At 37.6% G+C, this 20902-nt stretch overlaps 1 protein-coding gene across 2 annotated transcripts in view; it reads left to right on the plus strand.

Moving 5' to 3' along the window:
* PLA2G12B (phospholipase A2 group XIIB) overlaps positions 1-20902 on the plus strand; it is a 58628-nt gene that overhangs the window by 13009 nt on the left and 24717 nt on the right. Inside the window, exon 2 of one of the 2 annotated variants that reach the window (XM_044055985.1) lies at positions 20075-20163. In XM_044055985.1, the coding sequence (XP_043911920.1) occupies positions 20075-20163 (89 nt within the window). The remainder of the gene's footprint in view (positions 1-20074; positions 20164-20902) is intronic. The other variant, XM_044055986.1, reaches the window with a different exon arrangement.

The raw sequence follows: 20902 nt of genomic DNA on the forward strand, positions 1-20902 counted from the left end.
CAATTATGAATATATGAAAGATGAGAGCATCAAAGTTGAGACTATTTATTACCTTCTCTAGGGTTTGAAAGTTATTTCTTTCCATAAGTTGGTAGTTTTAAGAATCCCTTGTTGAATTGTCAATATATTTTTTTATAAAGTAAGCAATTATTTTAGGACTGATTAATTTGTTTGTTAATTATTTTGTTAATGATTTAATTGAGTAATTATAAACTTTTAGCATAAACTAGAGTGGAATGCATTGGTGGGCAGATTCTGATAAAGTTCCAGTTTATGATGAGAGTTTGTTCTGTGATGACAGTTGGCTTTCTTCGACATTTTGTGGTCACCTACTTTCTGTTAATTAGTTATTTTGTTTCAACAAGAAGTTAATTTTATTTTCCTCCTCACCCAATCTTTATTCTATATCATTTAATCTGTATTTGATATTGACAATATGAGCACCCTCTTTTTGCAGTATACATTTTAAAAGTTCACTATCTTTATTTCTATTCTCTTGTATAAAATCTGCTTTGTTGCCTAATTTGTCCATTTTAAAGATAGTTCCTGCAATGATGATAATAACTGCTAAAAAAGGTCATGTTTGGATGAAGAAATGTCTTGTCATGAAGCTATATCATCATGTGTTCATCAATATCTTTTCATGAAGATATTGATGTAGACATATTGAAATAATCTGACATACATTTTTCTCACATCCCATGCTACCAACCATCCGGTCATCCTAGTATTCACATCTTATGTTAAGTCTACCGAGCCCTTATAATCTACCATGGACTTATTCCACCAGGGTTGAGGCTGACAAGGATCACTAGAGTGTCCCAAGGTCAAACATCATCCTTGCTGCACTGGGTGAATGTAATGACCTACCCTCATTTCTTCCCTGCCCTTTTTTCATACATTACGTCCAACTCTACTTTATGGATCATGCCTCCACACAGGTTAACTCCTAGGCAAATATCCTCAGCAATTATAACACATTTCATTACCTCCAACATTACATAAATTGCTCAACTCCTTCCTTCCTCAAATTTTACTCCTCTTCGTCTTTAATACTATTATTATTGTTATTGTTCCCACAAATTCCATTTATTTCTATGTAATTTGCTTATTCCCTTTTCTAAAGATCCCACATCAAGTTCTTTTATATCCTTTACAATATTCAGTATTTCAGTTACAGTCTGTTTTGATTTTGACTGCCATTTTGCAACTACAAGTGTTAAACTTAGTAAGACCTTGCTATGTTTGGGCAATTCAGATCCTATATCCCACTTCAAAAGAATCATTTCCTTAGTTAAAACCATTTGCTTTCGATAACATTTTTGACAGTGTATTCTGTAAGGCTTTTTGTTTTAAATCTACCAAATGTTTACATTCCCAAAACACTCATTCACAATTACCTCTCTTTCCCATCACATATCTAGAATTTAAGCATGGTTCAGAAATATCATTAAAATAATAACTAAGGAGGAAATATGTAACTTTTGTAAATTTGCAGGAAGTATTATCTTTCTAATGAATAGAACTCACTCCTGACCCTTCTAAGAGCAAACTCTAATCTAGCCAGCTTCAAAATTCTTTCTAAAGTCCACCTCAGAACAACATTAACATGCTCAAAATGAGGCATTATCTAACCATTACCATGGATAGCTCCTAATATTAGATAACACAAGCTACATAATAACGCCTATTGATTAATTGACTCATTCATTCGTTCATTTGTTCATTTATTGTTTGTTTGTATGCTTGCTTCCCTGTTAACTAGGTAAGTGGGTTGGTACATAACCCTTTTCAGTCACTTCCTGGACCACAAGACTGAGACAAAACAGTTATAAAGATACAAACATGTAATTTTCATCTGAACAGTAATCAATATATACATGAAAAACAGATGTTATAATTTGAGGAGTGACACAGTAACAATAAACTAATATGCTTATGTACAGCAAAGACAGCTTGAAGTGATACCAACTGTTTCATTAGCAAGGTTAACAATAAAGAGTAAAGCAAGGTAATGAAACTGGTAGAAGTAAAAACGTAGGGATTAAACTATATAAAGCTTTTAATATTGGTAGTAATATTTAAAGAGTAAGACAAAACATTGCGAATGGAAAGGGTTACAAAGCATAAATAATTAAATAAACAGCTTTTACCAAGTTGTGTTGAAGCATAGGGTCAGTATTAATAATTATCAAAACTAATATGAATGGATGAAATAAAAAATAACTCTCATCTCTAAAAAAGTTGCATTTATATTCCTTTGGTTGATAAGATTTCAATTTCTTTTTTAACGAGTAATGCATTATCTAGGTCAGTCAAAGTTGTGGGGAGAGTTTCCCAAGTTGCTGTGGTGCATTTGTGAAAGGATCCTAGAATCATATATTCATCTCTATAGTGTTCCTCAAACTATTAATGGCTATCTACACAAAGGTAAGAACCAGATTCATAAAGCTTACTGTGATATTTATATAGCCAAATATACATAACATTACCTTTTTTTGTACTCAGCAAGTACCCTTACACAGTACTGCACAGTCCTCCAACACAAGATGTGTAGTACCACAAAGTACTGGCCCTGTGGCTGTGCTGAATACTAATGAGGCATTCAGTGGGAAGGTCATATGCTTATTAGCCATATGTTCTCTCCTTGGAACAGCCAGAAGGCATCTACATGGCTGAGTGATTCAAGAAAGTGTTCAGTTATGTAGGTCAGCATGGCCATCTCCATCAGTTTGTGGTAGTGAACATGGCCAAAAAGCTGTGCTCAACCAATGAATACAGGTGTAGTGGGGGGAACTACTAGAAACCAGGGTTTAAACTGTGCCATAATAGCACTGACATTGAAATGGGGACAGGGATATGGCAGATATTAGACAGCAGGAAACAGCTCTAAAGTTCTGAACTGACACCAACATTACTGCCGAGACCAGGGGTGGGGGGAACCAGCAGACCACCAGGGATAACATGAAATCCCATAATGGCACATAAACCATAAGGGTGACTATGGGTTGGAAGAATCACTGGACACCAGGGATTATAGTTGAAAGTGCTATATCATCGCCAGCATTACTACAGGGCTCAGCATTTGGTTGATTACACACTCTACAGTGCTGTACCAGCACAAATGTTACTACAGGGACTGGAGGGGGTGGGGTGGAAGGATATAGGGCTTACTTTAAAAGTGCCACAACAACATGAACATCAAAACAGGGACTGGGGGTTGGGGAAATGCTTTTAAGTGCTGTGATGGTGCCAATAATGTTACCACAGGGAGTGTGTGTGTGTGTGTGTGTGGGGGTGGTGGTGGTTGGGGATACATTATATACCAGGGATTACTGAATAAAATGCCTGAGTAGCATAACGGGGATGGGGGCGAGCCAATGGACACACCCTAAAGTGCTGTAATTACAGGTATGTTAATATGGAGATCAGGGGAGTGGGGGGAACAACTGGACACCATTTATAAGGTCTGTAATGGCACTCACTTCATAAGATTGATGGGGGAGTAGGGACACACTACATCACCGGGGAGGTCTCTTTAAAGTGCCATAAAGGCACTGACATTGGAACATGGATCTGGAGTTGGGGGGATACACTAGACACCAGGGAGTAGCACATATGTGTTGTCATGGCACTTAGCATTATGAGGCTGGGGTCCCATGGGGGGGGGGTAGGGACAGGTGCAAGACCTCTGCTGTATGTTTGTGTTGGTATGTGTGTGTCTGAGTGACAGGAGGAGAGATTTCACTGCCTACATGAGCAGCAGGTTACTACAGTGAAGGACAGATCAGCCATGTTCTGCACACCATGGTAGTAACTGCCATTCAGGAAATATGCATGTTAACCAATAATTAGGTTTTGTCTCATCTCAACTAGCATGTTTCTAAATTGCAAATGGGTGTGTCACACTGGAAGGTCTTTTCTACTGCCTTTAATGAATTCATAAGTAAGTCTTCCTGAATGTTTAGCACTACATATTCTGAACGCTCTAGATATTGTCCTTACATATTCCTATGTGCCATATTTCTCTTTATCTTTCTTATCCTCACTATTTTCACTAAACTCACCTCATGTTCAGCTCTCTGTCTACCACTTTCTTTTCTTCTATCTTTCCAACTTTTTCTGTCTCTAAATGTTTTTTTGTATCTCACTACTGTCTCCTTTCACTGTTACTTCTGTCACTCCGCTCACATTCGTATACTCTATCATTCCTCCTTTATTGAGTCTTATTTTTTGTCACTGTATTTATATGCAGTTTAAAGCTTTAATTTTCAGTAAAGCTTTAATTTTCAAATTGTTGTTACACTACAGTATTATTATTTCTGTTTCTATTACTGCAACTTGGATATCTTTTCCAATTTTTGTATCCCGGAACCCCTCTGAAAATGATCAGTAGCCCAACAGGGCCAACTAGGTCAAAAACGAACTAACTAACTAACTAACTAACTAACTAACTAACTAACTAACTAACTAACTAACTAACTAACTAACTAACTAACTAACCAACTAACTAACTAACTAACTAACTAACTAACTAACCAACCAACTAACTAACTAACTAACTAATTAACTCATACAATTAAAGCTCTTTACATAATTTGCTGTTTTCCAAATCGAGAGATTAAAATTTATCTAGTGTAAAAATCTAAAAGTGTGATGTCTAATTTATCCTTCAAACTTAGAAGAGTAAATTAAACTCTACATAAATTCATCTTTTAGGAAACATTTGAAAGATTTCTCTGTCTATTTTCCTGAGGTGAGTTTTCACTGTTTGCTCACTTCAGAATACATAACAACAATGATATGATCTTTCATTAAAATTTGGGATACAAGCTTGACCATTTTCTATATTTGACCTTAAATTTTCATTAATTTGTTTTATGATTATCCACTTAATTCAGTGCAGGATCATGAGGAGGAAAGAGACCTTTTAAGCAGTCCTTGCATGCAAGACAAAAAGAAAAAACTTATCCCAGATAGGATGCCAGCCATCCAAAGCAAATAAACACACACACACACACACACACACACATACACACACACACACACACACACACACACACACACACACACACACACACACACACACACACACACACACACACACACACACACACTCTTTGTCCATTAGAGGCATAGATGTGAAACCAGGGATGAATTTCCTGTTCCCCATCCAATTGTCCAAGTTACATTGGAATTGGGTTAGGGAGGAACTCTGCTTCACGTGAATGGGGAGCCTGTTCCAGAGAAGGGGTAGTCTCTGGGATACACACCTGTTTTTCCAGCAGGTCCTAGTTATACCACAGGCAAGGTTTAAATCTTTAGAATGGGTAATTCTGGTGCTGTTTGTTTTACTGATATGCAGGAAGTCCAGCAGGTTGAGGTCCTTCCTTGGACCCAGATGCCATACTTTTGTTTATAAATTGCACAACACAGAATGATTTCCTCACTACTGTAGACACATGATGGTCAAAGGCTAGATTACTATTTATGTGTTTCTCCAAGTACCTAACTACTGGGTCAGGTCTTAGGGGTGTGTTGTCAATATGATACTTACCAAAAGTGGGTGAATTACCAAAGGAAACTATTATAGTTTCTTGGCATTTAGTTTTAGTCCATGGCTTTGACCCCAGTTATTTGTCTGTGTCAGCCCTTCCTGTGGAACACTTGTGCAAATGGGGGACTCTATGACTGCTCCTAATTTGCAGTGATCTGCAAATTTAGTCAGCCAGAGGTCATGGACATTGGCCTTGATATTAGAGAAGTAAATGCCAAAAGGAGCAGTCCCAGGACCAATCCCTGAAGGACTTCACTTGTCATTGGTCTTTTTGTAGAGGTGAACTCCCCATTTCAAACTTCCTCGGTCAACAATGTGGAAGTGAGGTATTCTGTCAAATGCCATTTTGCCGTCACTCATTGTTTTGGGGACCTTCTCAAAAAAGTCCACCAGGTTGAATAGGCATGACCTGCCCTTGAGGAAACCAAACTGGGTGGAGTCCATTGTCTGGAGGTTTACTATGTCATTACTGATCATTTCCGTGATAATGCTTTCCACTGCTTTGCATAGGAGACTAGTGAGATTTGGGTCTGTAGTTTTCAGGGTCTGTAGATGGCCCACGTTTGTGCAGAGGGATGACTGTTGCTGTTCTCCATTTGTGAGGTGTGAAGCCTGTTTGGAGCCTGCAGTTAAATACCAATTTCAGAGGGTCTGATATGTCATGTTTCATGTTATTTAGAAGGCATTTTGGGATATTGTCTGGGCTCACTGATGCAGTACTCTTGGCCTTAGAGAGAGCATTAAGGGTCTGTTCCCTAGTGATAGCAGGGGGAATCGTCTTTGATGGTATTTCCTGAAGGAAGGTGTAGGGGAAGAGAGGGGTAAAATTGGAGCTGAATTTGTCTGTACATAATTGTGTATTGACTTTGAAGTTGGGGACATAACTAAAGAATGCCTTGTGGATTTCCTTGGCCTGGGAGGTCAAATTTACCTCAAATTTGGCTTTGGTAGACCTTATTTGTCCTGAGTTGTTTGTTTAGTTTAATGAAAGTGATTTTATCCCGCTAGGAAATGCACCTCCTAATTTCTGTCATGATTTTCTTCCTTCTGTTATATAGCTTAATATTATTGTGATAACCAGGAAGTTTTGTTTTTTGAGTTAGTTCTGTACTTCTTCCTGGTGGGTACAGCTAGCTCTATGAAGCTACAGATGTGCTTGTATAGGGTTTCTGGGAAATGTTCTGCATAGGCAGCAGTGTTGTCATGGTTTATGGTGGCTTGAAATTTTGCTAGATTATCACTTAATAGTAGGAAGTTAGCCTTAGATTATTTCCTGAATATTCCAGGGTTGGCTAGGGTTCCAGGTTTTATTTTTACTTCAAGGAAGACCATTTTGTGGTCTGGGTGTGCAGCACTGCCCTATATTAGTGAGGACCAGATCCAGTATGTTTGCACCCCTAGTTGGTGTATTGACAATCTGGTCAAGGGAGTTTGAGTTTACAAAATTCAAGAATCTCTGTGCCTGTACGTTTGGTGTCGTACATGATTCCCAGTTAATAGTGGGGTAATTAAACTCGCCCATGAATATAATATTGGGTTGGTTGGTGAGTGTATCCAATAAGCTTAAATGCATGTTATGGGTTTCCCGGGACATATAGGGCACCTATAGCTTGCAAGGAAGTGGTATGGGATTTTGCGTATGGTGATTTGATTGTGGAGAAGCTCAAGTGCATCATCCTGTTTGATCAGCCTTGAGGTATGTTGATTTTTGATATAAATTGAGGCACCTTTACCTTTAGTCCCTGTCTGTGTAGTAGCTGGTGTAAATGTGTGGAAGGCATTATAGCCTTGTACTGCTGGTCTGTTCTCTGTGACCGCACAGACATCAGCATTCTCTAGGGAGAGGAGAGCTTTTTTGTTTAGACTCCTAGCATTGAACAGTAACACTTTTAGATTTTCTTGGTTTTGATTTCCTATGCTGGAAGTACTTTCAGTTTGGTATTGCCTACAACATATTGGATGTAGGAGGGACCAGAGTACCCAGCAAAAGACACAAAACGGATATAGAGATTATACACTGAAGGCACCCAGGTTAAGAAAGATGTGCTGTGAGGCAGCAAACCAAGCAACTGTGTCACATGCAAGACATTTATAAACAGCATCCTATGACATGGGCAGCTGACATGTTCATTTCTATCCTTAGCATGCTTTAGTAGTGGTAGACTGGAGTAAGTGTTTGGCAGATATTTCAAGTTGTTATCTATTAGACTGCTTAGATGAGGTCAGTAAGAGCAATACTTTGAAATAAGTATAATGCTTGCTGTAAAATGCTGAGGTTGTTTTAATGTCATGTTATGCATCTACACACTAGAACAAGTTTTCCGTATATTTATCCACTTTCCTCATCATGCCTTGATTTTAGGCGACGGCTGCCGTTAGATCTGTACTGCGCAGTAATATTTCAGAAAAGATGTTAAAGCTGGTCAGCGACATCTGTTAGATAAACTCTAAAACAACCATGTTAATAACGCAGAGATACAAAACTAACATTAAATAAAGGGTTTATGTTTTGCATTAACAGACATTAAATTCTGCTGGCCTGAAGATACAAAAGGGCAGATTCTTAGTGCAACACCGTTAAGCTGGTTTCTGCTAGTATCCTGAGCACTAGACAGAGATCAACAAGGGAGTATGGATGATAAGAGTGAATGATCAGGACTGGGTTTTTTATCTCCAGAGAGGGAAAGAAAATGACCATGCTGCATTTCCCCTGGCAGGTCCAGAGGTATAAGTCTCATGGGTTAACAGTTGACAAGAAGCATGAACACATGTCAAGCATTGATTGTGGTATCATTCAGAAATACCCTTTTTATCAGTGCACTGTTTTGTTGAGATGGGGACATTAAACAAGTCGATAAATGACCCTAATTGAAGTGAGGTGTAGTCCGTAACCCCCCCCCCCATATTCCTATACAAGGGGACTTAATATAACAACCACTGATTTCACACTGCCTCAGATGTTTTTAAGAAATGGTCCAGCAATTAAAAAGTAATCTCAGAACATAAAGATGACATCAGTATTTCATACACAAAGACATTGCATATACATGTATCACTGCAGACTCACACCCAGAGGCCTGGCTTCTGTGACATTAGTTCTGTGATTGTGACTCAGTGTCTGACAGCTTACAGGATTTTTCTTCCTTAGCAAAATCAGTTCAACAGTAGAATGCAAGGGTGTTATTACCATAAAAACTAGAATGGTTAAAAGTGGGAGGTCAGTAAGGAAAATGTGAGGTTAATTATAATTTGTTATTGTTGTAATGAAATGAATATGGTTTACAACATTGAGTCAGTATTTATTTAATAACCATTTTCATTTTAAGTGTTTTTTATAGAGCTGGAATTACATTTATAATGAAAAAGGCAGCTTTGCCATCTGCAGTGGTGATCAGTAGATTATGAATTTATTAGGGTAACTGCATCTTGCTTGTACTTTTCCTGCACTTGTACTTTATGCATGAATGCATAACAGGTATCATATAGCTGAATACGAAATTCTTCTACCTTTTTATTTAATGTTTAATACATACAGCTAGTAACGTAAGGAATAGCGAGCAGCTGATTGTATTTTGATTGAGTGAGAGTCAGACTGCAGCCAACTTTGAGCAAACCAGCTTATCTGTAATTCATGTGGGCAATTTAATCCTGCTTGGACATCATGTCTTTAACATTTTACTCTTTTTGTTATTTGGTGTTTACCTTTTAGAAAAGAATTCCTCTCATTTTACATCTAATTCTGTGTCTTAATGTTGTTAGTTCATGAAAATGCAAAACTTTTCTGAAAATAAATATGATATAGGAAGTGATTTAAAGCATTTAACAGACTTTTAATATTACTGCCACTGTGTAGCTTTATTACTGATTTGCAGATCTATAGTAAAGAGTACATAAGGGCACATTCTTGGTCTTATTTGAAAACAAGTGGTTGGTTGGTTTGGCATCTAGGAACAGCACCGCAATTTTGGCCGAACGGTATTGCAGCTGTTAGTTATTTCTTTACTGTTTGTGTCTTTATCACATTATTTTTCTTCTCCTAAAACAGTATACCTACCCAGTGGTACCACAGTCATTTTCTTAGAATATCCCATATGTAATGGCATGGTGGAGTGGGTCTGCAAATGGCACAAACCTCTACTGTTCTGCAGTCAGCCATCAGCTGAGAATATAAAATGAGCAGTGACATTTGCAAATGCATCATTTTGTACTCTCAGTTACTGAGTTAACACGAAGGTAAGAGAATGGCTGTGCCAAGTACCATCTTGGTGAGAATTTAATTTTATAATGAAGGACATGAAGTGGAATATAATACTACATGAAGAGGAATATAATACTACTTTGTGGATATGAGAATACTGACAGTTGTCTGTGGAGTGCAGGGAAATTATGTCAGCTGATATAGTTTATTTTTTAAGTGCTTCTTTACTGAGGATATCATGCAACTCAGAGGACAGCTGGTAGTGGGTGTAAGGAATACAACCCCCCCCCCCCCAAAAAAAAAAAAATCCCACTCAAATGATTGGATTATTCCTGGAAATTTTTTTTTTCAAAAACAGCCTGTTGATGTGTTACCAGTATGTTTACTGACAAATTCATGGCAACGTGAAACACATTTTATGGCATTGCTGTAAATAGGACGTGTTGAAGTGGGCATCCACCTTGGATGCAAGCAGTTAGGGGCACAACCGGCTGTTGCCAGTAGGGCATGAGTGCAACACTAGCAGTCATATAAGAAGCAACAGGTGATGTTGGGACTTTTTGAATGAATGCTAATATTGCATGTCCATAACACATTGTGTTAGAATAGTAACTGTAGAAAGCAGCTTTCTGCTGTAGTGGAAGATGTCTATGTCTATTTCTGTTTGGTCTTCAACTGTGCCAGTATAGGGACTGCCCACGGTGCTGTATTTCCTAGCTATGCCTTTGTTTTATGGTAAACAGGTCACATATATAGGTCATCAAATAAAAGGCTGGTTTATACTGTTGAAATGAATTGAAAATTCCTTGCTTGCAATTTTCATGCATCCATTCTGCAAATACATCTCAGAACTTGGTCAATCAATTGAAGTCAAAGTGATTAACCTATTCTGTTGACAGAACTTTTCACTCAGACTCTGGGGTAGTTATTTACTTTTACATGCAGTCGTACAGACCTCAGATTGATTATAATAAGGGGGTTCAAGGGCATGGAGTTCTCTGCCCCCCACTATTTTTTCTCCTTTTAAGTGACTTGTTATTAATAATATGTAATCTAAAAGAGCTTATTGATATTAATACTCATTTAATTTCTGAATCCCTGTTCCAGGCAGCATCACATTGAGAACCTGTTATGTACAGGATACAGTATGTCTGATGGAGTATACAGAAAAAGGTTTGTGTGTGTGTGTGTCCCTATTTAAATACATAAACATTTAGACATACATACAAACACACACACACACACACACACACACACACACACACAAATCTGAATTGTCTGCCTATAGTAATTTGTGATTTTTATGCAGCATAATTTGTAGGCTGACTTTTAAGGACCAGTGTGAGAGAGTACTGTGTAATACAAACAGGTTATGTATACTGGTATGCCCCATGGATATATGTGCATGTGACATTTGAAAAGCTGAGCAGCTGTCTGCAGTCATGCTCTACTATATGTTCAATGTGGTAGTGGTTCACACACCTATAGAAACTACTTGTCAGTCTTTGTATTTTACAAATGTGGGAGGGCCTACAGAAGACCACACTGCATTCCTATGGTGTGTTTGCTTTGCATTAGCAACAGGTATTGTATATATTGTAACATATATGAAACTCATATCCACAAAAATGTATCCAATGTATGCATTTTGCCTTCAGTTAAAGACAGCTGGAAGACTACACTAAGATAGTTTCACCATTGCTGCGAATGCTATACTCTTTGAAGAAATATGGAAAATATGGAACAGCTCTACTGCACTTGGGAGAGACTGTAGCCACAGGGAGTTTCTATGAGAAAACACTGCCCATCAAGAGAATACTGTTGGGGAGCACCATGTAACAAGGCATAGTGATGGGCCTGCAATATAGAGGCAGTAAGTCAAGTCAGAAGTTGGGGTCTCTGCCACAACTATTGTCTGACACTGAGGAATTTCTGGTGTTTTTGGATGGACATGGCAACAGCTGGTGATTTCCTGATAATGGGACCGAAGTTAGTGTCCTTCTCACAATTAGATGGTAGTCAAAAAGTGCGATGGTTATATGCTATGTTATGCTATATATTTCCCTTTATATGTGCATGGTCCAGTATAACACTGACATGCTTGCATTACCCCCAAGGAAATGATACCATTGCATGAATGTCATATGCTGCCCATCCACTTATGGTCCATGAGCCTTTTTGACATAAAACATTAGCAAATTATCACTACACTGTTTTTGTGAGGGTTTTTTGTTGATGTAGATGTTGTAAGATAAACATGTACCACATATAAGTGTGTAATGTGCATTGTTAACATAAAGACACTGCATGCAATGGTAGTACTCATGTATTGGACTTCATGGTCACAGTACAGCCCCAGAAGTACCTGAAATGCATGCATGTAGCATGCATGGCAGGCACTAGTACTGAGTACATAAGGATGTCCAAACACATACAGGAGATGGGCACTTACTCTTGTGCCATCATGACTAGACACCTCATTTAGTGACAGAAGTGACACCGATTTGACAACTACGGACACACATGGGTGCACACCAATGATGACTGATGGTCATGTCACTTGGAAGGCACAAAGATACCAAAGTATTCTCTAAATGTGGTGAAATCTGGAGGGGCAGTCACTGTAGGCCATCTTCTTTTTTTGAACAACCTGACTAATGTAGGTGGAGACTCAGTTACTATTGGCAGTACAGAAGATGATGGCAATAACAGCCATAGAATGCAGATTATATAGCGGAGATGCACTCTTCCAGCACCCCTGTATATGCTGTTGAAGTTCAGCGAGCAATGAGAAGCAGATTATACTATCCTATGCTGAACATGTTGCTGTTCTGCAAGCTGTGTCATATATCCTGGCCACAATGCATGACTGACCCAAGTGACATCACAGGAAGAATCTCTTAACTATGAAGAGGATGTTTGTAGATTAATACATGGCTATTAGTGCAGAAAAGTGGCAGACAACAGCATTGCTATATGCTGCTCATGACCCGGAATGTAAACAGCATAGCAGGCATGCATATGGAAAGCAAAGTCATCCACATGGCTGTGGACCACAGTGATGTACATTGTCTGCTATTGAGGTGACTACCACTGGTTAGTGGTACCTCTTCCTATTCCTCCATGCCACAATCTGACAAACATGGCATTGGCAGGTTTCTACATTCAAGTCTCACTGAACCTAGTTGTGATCTATACACACTGGTGGGTTAGTGGTGGTGGTGCATGACGCCATCATTTTAGATCTCATGTATATATATGCATGTCTGCTGATAATATTGTCAAGATAATTGTACTGTTGTAGATGTCAATTTTCCTGTGCACAGTATGTATGTACAATATGCCATGGAACATGGTTTTGTGCTAGATGCTGCCTCTTCTAACTGCATAGACATACCGCAAATGCCTGCCTGTCATAATCTGATATTCTTCATCTTCTTCTTTTAAACACCTGTATTCCATTCACACATTTTCAACAATGACAGGGGCACACATACATTAAAAAAACAGAAATCAAGTCATTGTAAACATTTTTCATTATTTCCATCTATTATATCTATATAGTTACATGTATATGTATCTATATATATCTATATCTATCTATCTATATCTATAAATTTATATAAATATGATCTCGCTCATTAGAAACTCAGTTCCTTGTGAGCTTCTGGGTTTTTGATATTCGATCTTGTGTTCACTCATCTGAGCATTTGATCTTCTGATAGGGACCCATATATATATATATATATATATATATGTGTGTATGGATTCACTTCATAACACTGAAAACTCAAAACACTGAAAATGAGAAAACTTCATAATGTAGAAGACCAAAACACTGAAACTTCAAAACACTGAAAACTCAAAACACTGAAACTCAAAACACCGAAAACACATATCATACATATACTGAGTTTAAACAACATAAATCATAGCACTTTCCACCAAGTGTAAGCAGGGGGGCAAGTCCCTCTGCACCCCCCCCATGTGGGGGGCTGCACCCCCCACCCCCCTAACTAAATACTGGGGGAAAAGGGCAAAGTTCACCCTGGTGGCCAAGTGGTTAGTTTTCCAGTGAAATAACTTTGGTACTTCGTGACTTAATTTTTTAAAGGTTTCGTTGAAGTCGTCTCGGCGAAATGGAATTTGGGTAAGTGGTCCTTTGGTTAATGGAAATAGACCCATATATATATATATATATATATATATATATATATATATATATATATATATATATATGTGTGTGTGTGTGTGTGTGTGCCTGTATGTGGCACTCATTTATTGCATGTTGCTGTTTTTTGATCATTTTGTCTGTTTTGTCTGAGGTGGCAGTGGTTAAATTATATTAGTCAAACTTTAGCAGTTGGACTGTAATATACATCAGGAATTTTCATCTTTCTCTGTGATTGTACAACATGGAGTTAATATATTTAAAAGCAAATCTTTGAATTGTTTTAGATGATGGCAAATGAAACACACTTGTTTACTTTTGCGATCAATTGAGTTAGATTTTTTTTTGTTTGGATAATGCTAATCACCAATGAACTTCTTTGACATATTTTCTATCAATCAAAGTTCTTCTTAAATGATTAAAAGAAATATACTCATATATATATCATTTTTTTTATTATTAGCAGTTATCATTCCCTCCAACATTATATAAACTGCTCAAGTCCTGCCTTCCCTTAAGTTTCACTCCTCCTAAATTGTCTTCTTTTTCTTTTGGCTGTCCATGTTGGGGTCACCACAGCGAATCATCTGTTTCCATTTCCTCCTGTCCTCTGCATCTTGCTCTCTGACACCAACCACCTGCATGTCCTCTCTCACCACATCCATAAAACTTATCTTAGGCCTTCCTCTTTTCTTCTTACCTGGCAGCTCCATCCTTAACATCCTTCTTCCAATATACCCAGAATCCCTCGTCAACACATGTACAAACCAATGCAATCTCACCTCTCTGGCTTTGTCTCCAAACTGTCCAACCTGAGCTGATCCTCTAATATACTGATTCTTAATCCTGTCCATCTTCGTTACACCCAATGCAAATCTTAACATCTTTAACTCTGCCATGTCCAGCTCTAACTCCTGTTTTTTTGTCAGTGCCACCATCTCCAACCCATATAACATAGCTGGTCTCACTATCCTCTTGTAGACCTTCCCTTTCACTCTTACTGGTACCCGTCTGTCACAAATCACTCCTGACACTCTTCTCTACCCTGCCTGAACTCTCTTCTTCACCTCTCTTCCACACTCACCATTACTCTGAACTGTTGATCCCAAGTACTTAAACTCATCCACCTTCGCCAGCTCCACTCCCTGCATCCTTACCATTTCTCTATCCTCCCTTTCATTCAACCACGTATATTCTGTCTTAGTCTTGCTGACCTTCATTCCTCTCCTCTCTAGAGCATATCTACACCTTTCCAGGGTTTCCTCAACCTGTTCCCTACTCTTACTACAGATCACAATATCATCCGCAAACATCATAGTCCATGGGGACTCCTATCTGATCTCGTAAATATTATTCTGTATGTACTGTTCCCTCAGATTCCACTTATTTGTATACAATGCACTCCTTCCATTTTTTAAAGATCCTGCCTCCATTATTTTATTCCCTATATTCAATACTTCATTTATGATTGGTTCAGATTTTATACTTCAGTTATGGTTGGCTTAGATTTTGATTTCCATTTTCTAGTCATTGCTTCCAAAACTTCTAGTATGTAGTTTAAGAGAATTTGGGGAGCAATAATTAGCTTTCAGCAGAGAATATGGAGTTTGGGTGGGGACTGTTATTCTTCATGTTCCTGCGTTTTAGTGTCGTTATATTTATTGGACCATGGTCAGTCATGCTCATGAGTCTGGGGTTCTTGGGGTCAGACTTTAACACTCTGTATGGTTAGGCCACTGTACTTGGTAATCATGTTGTTCTAGGGAAGGAAAATAAGAGGATAAGAAGGGAACTACGACATCCGATCAGACAGCAAGAGGATGGGTGATTGTTGCTACGGAACACTACATCAGAAACTGGCATTGTCAAAATCCTGTCATTTGTTTCACCAGGAGACTTTTGTTAATTAAGAAAAACAAGGTTGGGAGTTGACATAATGCTTAAGATGTTTGCCTCACTGAAACAAAGTACAAGGTTTGATTTTCACATTTAAAGGGAAATTGGATGCCTTTAAAGTGGCTTCAAGGGAGTTAGCCTAGTAGTTACCTATGAACTTACAAGACAGAATATAAATTACTCCATGGTATTGTCCCCTTAGAATTAACATAGGTTGTAAATACAAGGGTAAGGAGCCCACACCGATCCCCCAGCTCCCATCTAGGTGGGCTGTGACTGCGTAGATATTATTTTTCTTGTTCTGTGAAACCGGAAATTTTGGTATGATGGAAATATTATCTATTTTACTAATGTATTTAAAGATTTGCCATTCACGCTCAGCATTTCAGTGGACTATGCTGCTTCCTTGAGAACGTGCATTGTGGAGTTTGCTATTATTTCGTTCACAATCTCTTCGTACTTGACTGGGAAGAACAGAGTGATAGCACTGCAACACAGTTCAGCTTAGCTCTGCAACATGAGTTGCACTATTGCACTGTAGACTATGATTTCTGGCCATATACTTTAAGGAATTATGCAGACTGCAATAGTTACAATGTAATTTACAATTCCTCATGCATTTAATGCTCCAGTTTTCATTTTGGAAAGCGTATTTAAAAGTGAAAAAAATAATATTAGGTTTAGGAATTTAAATAATGTACCACAACTATGTAGATATAACTGGTGAATGGCATATCAGAGTCCATGTTTAAACTTGTTTTGATAATAGTACCTGTAAGGCATTAGCTTGAATTCTAGTTGTTTAAATAATGTTTATTTATTTATTTTACATTTGTTGACCGGGTTTGTCCGACTTAGCTAAGTAGCCCTTTTTCAGAGGAGCCCCGGGAAGAAAAGATCCACATGTTCTACAGATTATCATTTACAAAAATAAGTAAGCATGTTTTAAGCAACTGACTAACAAGTGGTTTTAAACACACACACACACACACACACACATATATATATATATATATATATATATATATATATATATATTTATTTATATACAGATGTATAAAATTGCCAGTTATGACAGCTTATAGAATTTTAGGCAACATTAATGTATCTGGAGTTATATCAGATCTTGCTTTTTTTCATTTTTTGACAGTTTTGGTTCATTGTTCAATTCATTGTTGAGTCTTTCATCTTTGATACTGCCAGTGTTCCTTGTGAGCCCATTCACGTATGATGTCATGGTCCCACTGGAAGCAGATTACATACATGTTTTCTGCATGTAACTCCTACAAGCCAATATATGCACATTTTAAGGCCCTTATAACCAGAACACACCCATACTTACTATCACTGTCTTCCACAAGACCTGAAATGGATGCTGTCAAGCTCTCCTGCAAGCAGAAAACACACATACATATTGCCAGTGTCTCCTACAAGCCTGCACATGCATGCAGCCAATGTCCCCTGCAAGAAAAACACATAAAGTACATTCTACCAGTGTCACCTACAGGAGCACACATGCATGCAGCAAATGTCCCCTGCAAGCAAAATACATACAGTACATTCTGCCATGTCTCCTACAGGAGGATGCCAGGAATGCCTTCTCCAACCAGAACACATGCATATGTACTACCAGTGTCTCCTACAAGAGCACACATGCATGCCAAGAATGACACATCCAACCAGAACACATAATATATACTACCAGTGTCTCCTGTAAGTGCACACATGCATGCCAAGAATGACTCCTCCAACCAGAACACATAATATATACTGCCAGTGCCTCCTACAAGAGCACACATGCATGCCAAGAATGAATCCTCCAATCAGAACACATAATATATACTACCAGTGTCCCCTATAAGTGCATACCAACAATGACTCCTCCAACCAGAACACATACTTATATTCTGCCGAGTTCTCCTAGTGCATGTATACCCACCACTAAGGAACTAATCTGTTTGAGTATGATAGGGAGATGCATGGTGGTCAGTAGGAAGGGAGAAAACACCTAGAAGAAAATAAAATATTAAGAAAAAGATGTGGCCATTCCCGTTAGAATAAACTTCAAATTAAAACCTCCTCATATTCACTAAGAAATGTTGATTGCAATGCTCTTACTGCACAATGCCCCATTTCTGACCTTTTTTTCGGAAAGAAAAGCTTCAGTAAAATACTTTGATCAAATTGGAAACATCCCCCCCCCAAACTTTGAACAGTTGTAGATGACAACCAATTTAGGAGAAAAAAGCATCCCTGGAATGCTTACAGGAAACTTACCAAGTGTACATACATGCTTGACAGGCAAATTCTGAAGTAAGTAGCATTCAGTATAATAATATTTGATTCTTCTATTAAGGTCTTATATTTCTCATTCTTTTCTGAAGTAAATGTTAATATGTGATGTTGTGAATATATTATATTAAAGTCTAGACTATAATGCAGCTCTAAAGGTCATTCATTTGTCATATGAATTCTAATTGTATGTGCTAATATAACATTTTGGTGAAAGTTGAGAACTGATTTTTTTTTCTTTGCACACTTACTTTAACATAATTTTTCTTTGTTCTTTACTGACACTCTTAAAGTTATTAGAGCATCAGTGCAACCTTGGGTAAATTAAAACTGTGGCGTAAGGTATTATTATTATTGCTATTATTATATTGTTTGGGTAAGAATCTGACATGCATATCTATACATGATGCACTTTTGATCTTTTCTTTAAAATCTTTGTAATTAGTGCACAGCTTGAAGAAAACTTTGTAAAATTCGTTAAGATTTATTCATGTAAATATATATATATATATATATATATATATATATATATATACGGATGTTACTTGCCATTATTCCACATGTAGTTTCAATTAAAAATCCTTTAGATAATCCTACAATATCTAGGTGGCAAGACTTCATACACTCAGATCATGGCTGAAAATGGTCCAAGGACTAGTCCACCTACCTGGTTAAGAAAGAATAACTAAAATAATAAATTAAATACTCAACCATACTGCACCAATATAAATTACTTTTGCTAATGAAGAGTGGAACTGAACATACACTGATATATCAGCAATGAATGATGATATGTGGCTCTGTATATTCTGCTGTACCTGAGACAATTATTTGTATTGCATATTCATATTTAAAACATACATCTTGTAGTTCCAGCCTTTGTTTGAAGCCTTACTCTCTCCCTGCAGCGCGTCTCACTGAACCACTTTATGTGCCTAACTCAAATTCAGCTCATCCTTAATTTTCAAAATTTTGGAGACTATATGTTTTGTGAATATCTGCATCTTGTAAAATTATTTTGAGTACCTATACCTTTATAAAATGATTACAGTATTATAAATACCATATTTGTACCTCAGGTATGGGTCATGGCTGATAAATGTCTTCTGACCAGTTGACTTACTTGGTTCACAACAACAACAACAACAAAAAAATGAGCAAGGAAGTACGTAAGTACACACACACACACACACACACATGCACACACATGCACACACACGCACACACACACACACACACACACACACACACACACACACACACACACACACACACACATAAATTTTCACAAGAAGAATGGTTTCTATAGCATGATTGTATTTTACTGAAAAGCAGTTTAATGTTAAACAATTGCACCATGTTTACTATTTCTTTTCAAAGCTGCTGAAATGTTACATTTAATACAAAACTATAGGTCTCTTCAGACTACTCACATATTCCTATTAGAAAAAAAAAATGTTACTAAGAACAAACATCCAGTCATTGCTATAAGATGGTTAGATTTTAACAAGAAATACTTTAAGAAAACAACAATATCAATGTAAACACTGCTCACCTCCATTCTTCTAGGAAGGGACTACAAATAATTATGTTGCTGCAGCCAAGAAATTTGTTGAAGTCTGTATTTGTATTTCTGCTGACACTAAATCTGCAGTAAGCAATGTTGTGTATTACATGATGTTTTAAGAGTGATGTGTGTGTGTGTGTGTGTGTGTGTGTGTGTGTGTGTGTGTGTGTGTGTGTGTGTGCATGTGTGTGTGTGAGTGTGTGTATACACATGCATCTATGTACTCAGTGGTAGGAAATGGTCAGCAAAAACTCATAATTCTTATGGGCGGAAATAGGTATGTGTTCATGAGACGGATCGATCATGCATGCATGTGTCCTCAGTATAATGAGCTGGTGAATGAAGACACATAGTGTTAATTATTCATAACTTTAAATTTTTATTGTTTTATAGGCAAAGCACCATTACCGAGGCCAGAATATAAAATGCCAGAGCCTAATGGATGCAGCACATACTTCCTAGGTCTCAAGGTACCAGAAACAGTATGTACTAATACCTGCTTACTAATATATTACGCATGAGGAAATCATGTAGAAATATAATGCTAATGTGTATTGATCATATGTATGTCACACTCGTTATGCATTTACAATATTTGTTCTCTGTAACTGTGGCAACTTAACATACTGTTTATGTAGCTATAGTTAAGTAATCTATGCATGATACACACACAGGCTGAGGAACCAGATATAATTAGTGTCAGTATCTGTCAGCACTGTTAGCATTGACATAATGTTGCCATTACGCCCACAGTTTATGAATGCTTGTATCCTACTACTGTGGTCATAGTTACAAAATCCACGGCAGAAGGTTCAAGAAAAACATTCGAGACAGAGGATGGTTGCATGAAGTCAGATAAATATGACAAAAGAGCTTTAAAAGGTGATATTTAATTTAAGAGAATAACGTGAAACAATAATTTCAGTTGTTGTTGTGTCTTTCGGCTTTTCCCGGTTAGGGGTCGCCACAGCAGAACTCCGGTCTGCTAATGATTGGCAGTTGATTTTTACGTACTGAGTTGCCAGCTCTGATGCACAACCTTCAACGAAGGTATGCCCATTCACGCATGTCTCCATGCAGAAGATGCTCTAGCTGAGAATCAATAATTTCAGTAATGGTTAAAAATAATAGAACCAAAGCGAATTGCACCGCTTGTGAAGAATTAAATCATTTTACTAAAAGAAATGATATTAACTTTATTTACTGGAGATGTACAAAAGG

The sequence above is a fragment of the Protopterus annectens genome, chromosome 14.part0 (assembly GCF_019279795.1).
Source record: "Protopterus annectens isolate FY-2018-M chromosome 14.part0, PAN1.0, whole genome shotgun sequence".
Lineage (NCBI taxonomy): Eukaryota > Metazoa > Chordata > Ceratodontiformes > Protopteridae > Protopterus > Protopterus annectens.